Consider the following 13,125-nt stretch of genomic DNA (forward strand, 5'->3'; position numbering starts at 1 on the left):
TAATGCAAGGTACGGGGTTTATTGCTTTACTGTGCAGCTGTGGCAAGGACAACAGCCAGGGAGACGTTTTCAGTGGATACTGGAGATAGTCATGTTCCAATGGCAGTACAAATTATGGAATGACTTGCAGCTCTTGGGATAGATGTTACCATTTCCTTTAATATGGGCCATTGGCACCTTTTTCTCCTGCTTCAGTGTTTTTATGCTCCCTCTACTGTTTAAACATCAGTAGTTCATAAGCAGGTTACATTGCAGGGTTTGACTAGTATCTTGAAGAACAATTACAAGCTGAAGTCCATCTTCATATCAAGCCCTTTTGTTTTTCAAAAGGTGGTTATGTGAAAGGCAAAAATTGCACAAAATTGTAGGGATATTTAATCAGATAAATGTAGCCATTTCTTCCATGATCCCTTGATCTTGCAATCTTATGATTGGAGGCAAAATAGTCTCACTCAGCTTCTGAAGTCTGATGGTTCCCTGTGTCTAAATCAAATTGAATGAGTGGAAAGGAGACCTTCAGAAGCAGAGAATTCTGTATGTTTAAAGTCTCTCTCCAGAAAAGACTTCTGTAAAATAAAAATTACTTAAGTCAGTGTGGATTGCAACTGAGCGTCCTTGCCAGTCTGCTCAAGTAAAGCAATATTCTGATTCACTTTTAACTCTTTTGTATATTGTATGTTAGTAATAGTGTAACATTGTATACTATATTGCATACTATAACATAATATTTATGTAATTTATATAGATAATAGTAATATATATATAATTTATAACTCTTTCCTAGACTAATGTGCCTTGAAATTACCTTCTTTCTGCTTTTGAAATACTTACGGAGACTGGGAAATCATGTGCATGAAAGTTGTGCTTATGCTCAGTTCTGCTTGTGAAATCTCAAGAGTAGGTTCTTGCATACCTCAGGGCTGTTGCACAGGTTACTCAGCAATGTGTGTCCTTTCCATGTGAAGTTGTACTTCTACAATATTTGACTTTTGATGCCTGTTCCTTTTGATGTCAGCAATATTCATTTGCTTTTTGAATAATTACTGGCAACTACAGAAAAACATTGAAGAATGGTGGTTGGTTCAATCACACATGAAATTTTCTGTATAATTTCTCCATATCATAAAGGGAAAAGTTTGTCTGTCTGTAGCTCACCTTACTCAGTTTATAGCTTCAACATCCATGCTGTAGGCTGAGGGATGTCATGCAGAAGATTTATGACTTTAGAAAAGAAAAAGGCTTCAGAAACATCTGACATTGAAGAGTTCAGAGAGACAGTTTTTGGGCCATTCATAATTCTATAAAATGCAAAGACTGAGGAGTGGGAAGTACAAAATGTATGTACAATGCAGAGGGGTTTTTAAGTGGAAGTCTTGATGGGATGAGTTTTCTTGAAGTGTCTGGTATTCCCATACATTACAGTGATTTCTGTAACAAAGTTAACTCTTAAAATTGCTATTTTATCTTGTGTGGCTGTGTGGGGTAATGGATTGGTGACAAGGCTGTTTCATTCTTTGTTAAATGAAAATACCTTACTTAACATTCCTCTTGCATCAGATTCCTCAATTAAGTCTTTGTTAGCACACTGTCAGCTTTAAACATTTTCTCTCCTGTATTTGCAAAAGTATTTGTTTTGCTTTTATAGTCAAAGTAAAAAAAGTCATTCTTATCACTGAATGTGAGAAACACTGTTTTCTTGCAGACTATTAAACCACATGTGGAAACAGAAGAGAAGCAAACAGAAAGTCGTACAGTTACTCCACCTGCTGCACCGAAGCCAAAACGAGAAGAAAATCCACAGGTATCAGAACATACCCAGAGCTTTCTTTTAAGAAAAAAAAAAGGACACTGTCCTTCAGAAAATATTTTTTCCCTCTGTTCCCTCAAGACTTCTTAACTTTAACATTCCTTACGTTCCTGTTGGACAGCAGTAGTTGATAAGGCTACAGAATAAAAAATCTAAATAGATGTAGTGCATTGCATTTTCAGTTCTGGAGTGCATTTGGCTTCTAAGTCTTTTGTAAGTTAGAAGATCGTCATTTTTCCATGATACTTCCTTCAAACAGGGGTTTCGATTACAGAGTTGATTTCCACTCCTTTGAGGTTTTAGACTCTGGAGTTATTCTCAAAGCTGAAGAAATGTCTGTTTTCCTTTATAAAATATTTCTACTCTGGTGAGCAGGAAGGAAAGAGTCACATATATCCACATTCTGCTTGTGTTTTAGTCCAGTTCAGTCTGGGTTGAAAGAGCTTTGGAACTGATTACAGCTAAATGCTGTGCTACATTTATTTCCATAGATGGATTCAAATTGCCTGTTGTGTGAGCTCTAACTGTTGTCAGTTAGACAACAAAATTCTGATTTTTACATGTCTCTGCATTTCCTGCATTAAAATTAGAATCCTCTAAGAAACCCATAGCCTTTAGCAAATAGCAAATCTAAGCTAGAGTTGGCTCCTTATAGTTCACAATAGATGGAGAATGATCTTAAACTAGCAATATTTTTTTTGACAATTGAACTGTGTTGGTATCTTCTAATAGTCAGTTCAGTGCTGGAATGGAAGTAAAGAAACTGCTCTCTTGTTCCCAGCTCTGCCATCTCTGATCGTGAGCAATGGGTATTTCCCAGTATCTCAGGCTAGGTTCCCATCTAGGAAACGAGACTCTTGTCTGTCCTTTTCCAAGAAGTTTGACATGCATGAATGAAAAGTGATTTATAGAAGCAAAGTATCGCTAAAAATTATTTTGGTGCTTAGTTACTAGTCAGCTACCTTTAAAGGGCATAAATGACTCATCCTAACAGTTGCACTTTTCATGATCTTTTTTCTTCCCTCTCACAGAAACTTGCCTTCATGGTGTCTCTGGGACTAGTTACTCATGACCACCTGGAAGGTAGGAAAAACGTCTTAGGTTGGTTGTTCAGCTCCTGATTTCATGTCATTCTAAATTGGAAGTAGGATTCCAAAATATTTCTTGTATTAACTGCAGTATTTTCTTGTACAATAGTACCGTTGGGATGTCTGTACTCTTGATCTAACTTAGTTTGTTGTGCATGATTTTGCTCTTCTTATGACACTGAAACAAAGCATAAAGTTATTTATGCAGTGGAGCAGAGGTTGGGAAGAAAGTGTATGATCTCATGGTAGAAATCTGTGGCAATACCAATGCTCTCTGGACAACCCTCTATCTGCAAAGATACACCGTGGATAATTTTACTGTAACCTATGCCTAGATTTTTAATTTATTTTATTATTTCATGGAACTGTAATTTGTAATGAACGAGTTAACGGATTATAATTTGATTTATAATTTAAACTTCTAAACCTATACATTGAAAGACAGCCTATAATTTCAATCACCTGCATATTTCTCTACTGTATTTTTAAGTATCAGTAAGGTTACCAGAGATTTTTAAGATCCCAGCTATACTGACCATGAGTTTTAAGTGTCTTAGTCATGGATTACTTGGTGAGAAGAAGGATTTAATCAGTTACTTGAGCACTGTATTTGTATTCCTTGTCAGCTGTTAGTTTTCAAACCTTCAGAAGTTAAAAGTATAACACAGTTGCCTATACTGGGCATGACTGGTGTTCTGTAGAAATCTTTGCAGCTCTTCTCACATGCAAACTGAATTCTGTGGACTTTATATAATTTCTGAGATCCATTGTTTTCTAACCTGAATGCTTTGTTTTACAAGAAATCCAAAGTAAGCGACAAGAGAGGAAAAGAAGAACAACAGCAAATCCAGTGTACAGTGGAGCCGTTTTTGAGCCTGAGGTATTAATTTTTTGCTGGGGGAAGCTGGTATTTTCATTCTGATCTTGAGTGTCTTTCTAACATCTTGCTACCTTGTAAGCTTTCTCAGTTCTAACTAGAAAGGCAAGCTATCATTTATAGTTCAAAAGGCCATTGCAATGACATGACACTCAGATTTTTAAATAGAAAATACAATGGGGTATTTCTAGTACTTGTATCTTTTTCTGCCTTCTCCTATATAAACCTGTCATCAAATGGCAATGTGTGTTGGTCTGCTTGCATATCAGCCTGAAGCAGTTCAGATATCAGAAGCAGTGTAAAAAAGCTAACATTTCTGAAGGTGTGCTTCAGAAAACACAAAAGCCAGTAATCTCACTTAGTACTTACTGTGCTGTTCCTCAGCTACTGCATATAGTTATTGTCAGGAATGTTCCCCAACAGAAATTGTTCCATTGTTCCCTGCAGCGCAAGAAGAGTACAGTGACGTACCTGAACAGCACAATGCATCCCGGGACACGTAAAAGAGGTGAGGTATACCCAGACCTGTCTCCCTGCCCAGTGCCTCTTCCTCCATGTTGCTTTTGTAGTCCCCATGTCAATTTGAAGAGCAAAACAAGATGGACTCTACAGTACTTCATTTGTCCAGTAAATTTCCATGGTGGGCAAAGACCATGACCTCTAGGGATTAGCATGGCAAGATCTATTAGGCAGCTCAATGTATCATTTCAGTTTCACTCTCAGAAAATCCCAAACAAAACCCACCCTATTCACTAGAAATGTGAGATGTTTGAACATCATTTAGTTATGAAGCTGCTGTAAAGATCCCCTTGTTAATGACTAGATTGTGTTGTTACTGTCAAGAAGAAAGTGGTTGTGGGAAAAGCATCTGTGCCCTGAATAGGAGGGGAAACTTAGTGTGACAAAAGCCTTGTTTCCTACTGGGAATAGGGATGAATCCTTCAAAAGAACTTGCCCTGGGTGAGAAAAGCTATCGTGCTCACACTAAGCACTTTAACTGCAACCAGAGTGCCACTTGTCCTAAAATGAGAGATGATCTTTCATATAGGCATGCAGTACTATTCAGAAGAAATCCTTCTGTAGAACAGATAAAATTTTAAGACTTAGTTTATGGTGAAACAAGTGAAGCAGAACAGTATGGGAGAGAATGTGATGCCATTATTTGTGCATGGCATCAACCACACCTACCTGACAATGTTTACCTGATTTTTGATGATTTTCTACAGTCCTTAAAGACTCATAATACCTTCTCTATCCTAAGTTTTCTGTGTAAAAAAAGTAATAAATCAGATTTTAAAAAAATTAAACCAGTCTCTCACCTAGCACTGACCAGTTCCATTATCTTTTGGGGGTTTTGTCTGCAAGATGAAATATTAATTTGACATATTCTGTTCTTGATCCATGTTTTCAGTCCAGCAGACAACGTGGCAAAGCTGACACTTCTGCAGCTATGCTGTTTTTAAATAAAAGATGTGTCTCTGGTGCTATCCCCTAAAAACATTAAATGTATTTTTTAAATAATATGATGTAGATTTTAAATAGAAGGTTTTTGCATTTATTCTGTGGATAAGTAAATGTTCCTTCTTCTAGTAATGATTTCTTAATTTTATTTTAGACCCTATAGTGAACAATTACTGTATCAATGAAAATGATTGCATGCATTTGTACTTGATACTCTCTTACCCTGTTTTTGCAACTGGCTATTATATTTTCTATTTTTTTCATCACACCCTGTTGTGAGTGAGCCTTTATGTTGCATCGGTACCAAATTAGTAGCACGTGTTTTCAATTGACAAAAGATTTGGAAGTATACATTTGTTTTGTAATTTAATACAGCAATATATTGAGTGAAAAGCTTTTGTAAGCATTTGCCCTTGAGAGCTTTAGTTTAATTATAGATGGTGCTGAGCATGTCAGAAATTTCACCCGTGGACATCACTAGCAGAAATCCATTTCCAAGGACATACTTAGAGCTGGAACATATCCAGACCTTAAATGCAAGGTTTAGCATGTTAATAGGTATAGACTGCCAATCTGTAAACATAAGATCTGGGGAATTATTCCTAGATCCTAACTCCTTTATGTTTACATATCTATAAATTACCTGGGAGAAGGAAGGCAGAAATGATGGTTGCATACTGGGTTTTTTGCTGTCTTGCTTTGCATTTGTAATTTTATAAGAATTGTATGAAGACATTTTGCACATCTGCTAGTCTAAAGGAGTATCTAGGCATTGTGCATAATCAAACATACGTGGCTGAGAAAGTCTAAGAAAGAACACAGAATATGGAGTGGGTTACAGTAAAAGACCAATGATAGGTTAAAACTGATATTAGTTATGGGTCAGAAAACAAAACCTGTTCTTAGGTAGCCTAATTTTAAAAATGTACCAGTAGGGTAGAAAGTGCTGGTCTGTGAACTGAGAGGTTTAAAAAATGGGAAAGAAAAGTGGGGGGGTGGTGAGTGTTGGCCTCTGATAAAGGATTTAACCTCTGTGTAGATTTATGCTGACACTTAGAAAGATAGGGAGGTGTGGGATAACAGCAGAAAGGATTTATTAGTAGTTATTGTAGCTTCTGTGGAGCTTCGATGCCGACATTTTTCCCCTAAAAACTGAATAGCCTCATTTTTAGGAGTAGCAACTGTCCCCATGCTGCTTTTGTGGGAATAATTCTTTGACCCTCTACAGAGCTTATTTCTGTTTCCTTCTGAAATACATCTTTTAAATGTTCTTTCCTTGCAAAATTCTACTTAAAGATTTCTAAAAAATGTTTAAATCTTTGCTTCTGTCCTTTCACTTATGACTTTTATATTAACTTCCTCTCTGTGCTACATCATTTCCTTTTTCACGCTAGCCAATGAGGACCACTGGCCAAAGGTATGTAAGATCATTTTTCCTTTCTTTTTTTTTTGTTTCGTTTGTGTTCCCTGTTGTTAATATGTAGGTCGTCCACCTAAATACAACACGGTGTTGGGGTTCGGGGCTTTGACCCCCACGTCCCCTCTCTCCAGTTATCCCGACTCCCCTGAAAATGAAAAGACAGAGAGCACATTTACTTTTCCCGCAGCTGTTCAGCCTGTGTCCCTGCCTAGCCCCAGCTCCACAGACGTAAGTAACTCTTGGGGAGGGGGTTACTTTTAGAAAGTTACTCAAAACAGGCACAAGGAAAATCACTGCAGGTTTTGTTCCTTTAATCTCACTCATCGTTTGTCCTGACTTAGTGCAATGAAACAGTCCAGCATTTTTAACACCCTTTTTTTTCCTCCTGCACCTGTGTTGTTATCCTGATGAGATTTTATTTATAACTCCTTCAGTGGATTGAAACATTGGGAGGCACCAGGCATGCTAGATGAGCTCATTTCCTTTGTGTAGTTTCTGAGATCTTGTCTGACTGAATTGAATCTGTCATCCATGGAAAAGGGCCAGGGGGTGTGTGGGGTGGGTGGGGAAGAGGAGAATGAATAGTATTAGTTACTGGCCATAATAACAAAAAGTTGTGTTTTTATAATGAGAGAAGGATGGAAACTGCTTCATCATGCAGAACAGCCAGGAGCAGTATTTGTGGCACTGATTTGGCAGAAAGTGTGTAGGACTTTTCAGTGGGGGTAAAACAGTCCTCAGGAGCTGGAATGTACTTTCATTTAAGAGCTTGCTTTTAGAATACTGGTATTTACAGGCATAGTTTAAGAATCAAAAGGTGCTTGGTTATTTCTTCACACTGGTGCTACACTCTCCTTCTGCAGTTCTTCTTTTAGAAAAGACAGTCACATATTCTTGAGGCCCAACCATCTGAAATGGCCTTTAAGGAAAAGCTGGGTTGTTCTATTTTCATCTGTCTAGTTGCACCATTGTAAGAACATGGACTGAGAGACCAACTCTACTGATCATGTAGAACAGGGAATAGAGGCCAGTTCCTTGCCTCTGAACTGTACTTGTTCTGCAGAGGTAACAGGAATTGGAGTAGTGCAAGTGTGTCTGAAGCACTGAAATAAATAGATGTAATTCAGATAGCCAGGGAATACACATGTGGACTTATAAGGTTCTCTTTTATATAGTCATTTTTTAGAGCAGGATAGCACATGACTGCAAAACCCCTTTCCTGACAGCCAAATAAATGGGACTGTGGAATAGCCCCTCATGGATACGTTGGGACAGCTCCATCTCTGGGGACTTTTAAAAATACGAAATACAGATTACTTGCAAATGTGCTGAAGAGCACATAGTTTACACTGGCCCCAAGAGAAGGACTGGATAATGTGGTGGGGGTCTTTTCCATCTCTCATGTGTGTGTATACTGCTCAGTGTTTTCCTACTGTGTAAGAGCTCTCAAAAGAGTATGATGAGTTGTTGCCCTATTTCTGCAGTGCCTATGAAAATTGCAAATTGGGCCAAGCACTTGGCATGAGGCACAGTGGACAAGAACAGCCTTCTTGAATTTTTCCTAAAATGTTATTCTCTGAATGACAGGGAGAAATTTTGAAGGGAGGATGAAGCAGAAACTTATGATAGGATTGGTGATAAGGATGAAGGGGTAGAAAGTAGGTCTAGAACCTGGGAAAAGGAAGGAAATAATGCACTAGGCAGGATTGAGCAAAACCTCTTTTTTTTTTCCTCTCCCTTTTTTTTCTCTTTTCCAATTCGGCAATTGTCTTGCCAAATGGTTATGTGAGCCACTTATGAGGCACTTGGTTATGTGTGGCTCTCCCTCATGCAGTAGTGGCACATTCACCCCGAAAATAGCAATTGCCTTCGAAGGTCAATTACTCAGCAATAAGAACTGTGCAAAAATCTCTGTTTTAGTGATGATTCAAGTATTTGGTCACAAAATGCCTTCTTATTAGTGAACATTTATATCAAAACAGTGTTTCAATTGAGAGGAGCATTGTAGAACTTTCAGATTGCAAAGTCAAGCCCATAAAAGTTAGAATATGCCAGAATTAGTATTGCTTCTGATCATTTAATTCACTTACATCATACACTATGATCATCTTTATTTATATAATCATGAACAAATGTTGCAGAATATTTAGTTTTCCCATTTTATTCCAGTTAAATGTACATATAAGTATAGATATTACAAACTCAAGCACACAAGCTGCTTTTGTTACTGAATTATTCGGTTCAGTTGCCTAAAGCCAGGCCCCGCTGCTCTAGACACTTTATCAAAATAAATGAAACTGTTAGCTGTCCAGAAAGCTTAAATTTATTCTCCCTTGTGGGACCCTTCCCTGGTCCCTTGTGAAGAGGAAGTAGAGCAGAAAGTGACGTTAAATCACCTTTTATGGTATCTGTTCTGAAATTATTCTTCGGTCACTCCAGGCTGTAGCATGTCTGAGCAGCCTCAGTGAGCTCTGCCCTAGCCTAAGCTGGCTGGCTGTAGCCTACACAAAGCTGCTTCAGAAGCTGAGGTTAGTGGGTGCATGTCACAACACCAATACCAGCCTCCCCTTTATGCATATATTTATGAACTGTCCATAAGACCTGGGGCAATTTTTTGGAATCAAACACTGACTGCGATTTTGGTAAGGACAGTTGTTAACTCTGAGGAATTGCCCTGAATTTTGCATTACCAAAAATAGGACTGTGATTTCTGTGCATGTGTGTTGGCATCTCTGTGCATTCAGCTGCACTGTGCACTAGTCACCTGTATCACTACAGGTTTTTCAGCACTCAGTTGAATTTGGGACATTCTGGGTCTAAATTTCTAAATGTCTCCCCTTAAGAAGAAACTGCATATGTGTCTCTTTTGTAGGGCTCTTTCTGCAGGATATGAGACATAACAGGTTTGGTTTTCAGCACACCAATATTTTGCACTTTGTTACCAAAAGCCATTGTGTAGTCTGTGGCAACTAATGCATCTTAAGATACGTAATTCTCTAGAAATTTTTTTCTAAAATGAGAGATTCCCCTCTTAAACTTCTCCTTATCTTGAAGAGGATTTTATTTTAGCTTATATGATATCTCTTGCCTGCTGCCTTTTCCTTGTACTCAGAGAATGCAGGATAGAGGGAAAGAAGTTCTTCCCAGCCTGGTTACAACACATAACTTCACAAGAAGCATGAAATGCCACTCATTTAGATCTTCATTTAACACTGAGGAACTCTTTGGTGTTAAAGGTGTAGTAATACCCTAACTCAGCTCTCAACTATCCCAGGGAGTTAGGGATCCAAAACATGGCACTGAAAATTCACTGAAGATTGATCCTTTACAAAACATGAAATCAGTGTTAACTTTGGGAATTTAGAAGAGCTTTCCCTTTGAAGAAGGGCCACATCAGCAATAGAACTGGGAAGTAGAAACCTGAGCAGATTGCTCATGTGTCATTCTTCTTACATGTGTATTTTGTCATCCATAGTGGAGATTACTGTAATTTTTCTTGTCGGGCACCTTAATATGTGAGTGCACGGCCAAATCTGCTATCCCTCCAAACTGATCGAAATTGTTTGCACGTGTGAAGAGATGATCTGCGCCAAAATGAAACCTTGCATAGGCTGGTATTTCATACAGGACAGTGTGTACCCACAGTTCTGCTCCACACACACATCTTATGATTGCAGTCTTGCAGATCTGCGTGTGTGTGCAACTTTGTTGTGAGTCAGTGACAGGGTGCACTTCAGACACCAGGTGGGGCCTTGGACATGTGGAGTTGCCAGGAGAGCCTGGTGGTCAGAGGAGAGGGTGGGGTGCCCCTTGCTTCCTCTAGGATCGCTGAGCCAGCTTTCTATCATGCCTCTTCATTCAAATATCTGAAAATCAAATCAAAACAGGAGGGGGGGAGAGAGAGAGAGAGAGAAGAAGAAACAAAAATCAGACTTGCCTTTTTGGGATGTTAATGGCTGTAGAAAAGAACTCTCTCTGATGGAAATGCAATAGTAACTAAACCTAGCTGTTTTAAAAGACACGGCTAGTCATTTTTTCAATTCTTTCTTTTAAAAAATGTTAGAAAAATCTCTCTTGGTACTTTTTCATCCTAGCTCTCAGTCTATGTTAGTGATGAAACAATCCACTCTCTGTAGACAATGAGAAAGTTTTGAGTCACAGCTTTTTTTGGTGCAACTTGAGGAAGCCTAAGTGAAGTAAAAAGAATTGTCTCAGAACATAATTCATTCTATTCTTTTTCATTTAGAAGCACAACACCTTTTCCTTACAGTTTCATTTTAAAAGGTGACCTAAATATTTAACAGTGTTCTTTTAGGTCACTCAGTTGGGGTTTCTTACATACTACTACTGCCAAGAGACAGCCTAATCAGCATTCTGGGAGTGGAGTTGGGCTTACATCCAAAAATCAGGAGGGTTAAGAAAGTGGGTAGCTCATCACTTCAGGCAAATAAAAAGATTAGGGTAAAGAGGGAATCTTAAAGAAGAAAGGCTATGGGGTAGCAGTAGTTAAGAGAAGCTATAGTAATAAGTGTTTGCTGTACCATTTTGCCTTGGGAGGACAGAGGAGTGTTTGGGAGGAAAGATGTCAGTGTTTCTGACATCTGGCATGGTTTTCCTGTTTCACAGTCTAAAAAGGGCTTGACCTTTTGGAATCACCTTAAAAATAGTTGGTGCTGTAAACCTTGAATTCAACTAAGATATAGATATCAAATGTCAAAGTTCACTTTTTGCCTTCTCTCTTGCATTCTCTCACCCAAACCCTTTCCCCTTAATTTTGTAGGGTGATATCCATGAGGATTTTTGCAGTGTTTGCAGAAAAAGCGGGCAGTTGCTGATGTGCGACACATGTTCACGTGTTTATCACCTGGATTGCCTGGACCCGCCTCTGAAAACCATTCCTAAGGGCATGTGGATCTGTCCCAAATGTCAAGACCAGGTATTGTTTGACAGACAGGGAGTTATGTGCAATGCATGTGAAGATTTTTTGGTGTTAAAGAAAATAACCAGATTGCTTGGGTTACTTAGACCAAGACAGCCTGACACTGAACAAATCTATTTTGTGTGCAATAAGGCTTGTGTGAATTTCATTGAATTACCTCTGTTGGAATGTGTGCTAATACAAAACTGTCAAGTCTTGCTTCTTAATTCATGGTCTCTATTTGTTACCCTTATCTTTTTACTCTTTTTCTGGATCAAAGTATGCGGACTTTTTGAAAGATTATCTACCACCCATAGAAATTCTGCTGTTCATTTTAAGCTCATTGTTACTTCAAAAGTTATTAGTATATTCTTCTGGACAAACAAATAAAGCATTTGCACAAGCCCACCTCAATAGATAGAGCAAATATAAGCCCCTGCTTGCTTATATAAATCAAAAGTAGAAGGTCTGATCACTGTCTTCAGTGATCTCTTCAATAATATCATCCAGCATCAGTATATTGAGTATAGGTGAACAGTTTCCTTCCAGATCATTCTCTGAAAATATACAGTTGAAGTGAGCAGGTTATATTTTAATATTTTGTTTATAATTGCATTGAGATTGCATACAAGATGAAGAAGTAAACTGTTGTATTCCTAACCCTTCCTGGGAGCTCTAGGAGATGCAAAGGGTTGTTGATAATAGGCAGTCTGGAGCTGTGTCCTGTCTAACACAGCTCATTGCTTGGTCAGCCACGTGGCCTTTGGTGTACCAGTGGTAGCATGAGAAAACAGCCTGACCTATGATGTGCTGCTCAAAAGAATGAAAATGCAAAACTCAAGTGACTTGGTCAGTAGTTGCCAGAGAGGAGGGAGTATTTGACTTGGATACTCCTGCTCTTGCCTACTCCCACCTTATCCCTCCTCTTCATGTTTCTGTGATAGCTTCCAACAAAATTAAGGAGGAAATCTGAGGAACTTCACTGTAAACTGACCAAGTCCTCTGTATTCTGAGACACCACTCTGATCCTGTACTAAAAATATGTGTCTTTCCTCTTAAAGTTTGTTAGGAAGCAAAATGTAGGAAGGATCTGAAAGACGTAAATGGTGCTTACCCTTATAAAGAGAGTTTGACAAGTCTATTAAGATGATTCTGATAAGAAGGAGTGATGGGACAGTTTCGTGTTTTATTAGCCAGAAGTGTGATGTTTGAATCTAGGGTGCGGAGATTCAGCTGCAGCATGAAAACTTCTTTCCCACAACAACTAAGATCAGCAATTTGACTGAACCATGAAGTAATTTTTATGTCTCCTGGCAAGTTTTGTGTTCAGATATACTATCCTTTCATTCCTCTTTTAAGTTGTTCAGTATCATTAGCAGACTTTATTTGTGGCTATGGAGGGAATTTAGGAAAATGCTGACATTTGTAAGAAATAGGCTTGCTTTGTGGGAGCCACAATACAGTTGTGAATAATTCCTTCTGTTAAATCTCAGATCAGGTCTGTGAAGCTTCTTGTTAACAGTGCTGAGGCTAATGGTAGCCATGAAAGAAAAT

General features: G+C 38.5%; 1 protein-coding gene across 11 annotated transcripts in view; it reads left to right on the forward strand.

The window, feature by feature from the left end:
* The window catches only part of PHF21A (PHD finger protein 21A), a 132,091-nt gene that overhangs the window by 107,449 nt on the left and 11,517 nt on the right, over window positions 1-13,125 (forward strand). For 8 of the 11 annotated variants that reach the window (XM_077180154.1, XM_077180159.1, XM_077180155.1 and 5 more), the window contains 6 exons: window positions 1,703-1,801; window positions 2,839-2,890; window positions 3,696-3,775; window positions 4,220-4,280; window positions 6,718-6,881; window positions 11,434-11,589. In XM_077180154.1, coding sequence (XP_077036269.1) covers window positions 1,703-1,801; window positions 2,839-2,890; window positions 3,696-3,775; window positions 4,220-4,280; window positions 6,718-6,881; window positions 11,434-11,589 — 612 coding nt within the window. Of the gene's footprint in view, window positions 1-1,702; window positions 1,802-2,838; window positions 2,891-3,695; window positions 3,776-4,219; window positions 4,281-6,627; window positions 6,651-6,717; window positions 6,882-11,433; window positions 11,590-13,125 lie in introns of all 11 variants that reach the window. The other 3 variants (XM_077180158.1, XM_077180156.1, XM_077180157.1) reach the window with 1 other exon arrangement.

This window comes from Agelaius phoeniceus, chromosome 6 (genome assembly GCF_051311805.1).
Source record: "Agelaius phoeniceus isolate bAgePho1 chromosome 6, bAgePho1.hap1, whole genome shotgun sequence".
In the NCBI taxonomy this organism is placed as follows: domain Eukaryota; kingdom Metazoa; phylum Chordata; class Aves; order Passeriformes; family Icteridae; genus Agelaius; species Agelaius phoeniceus.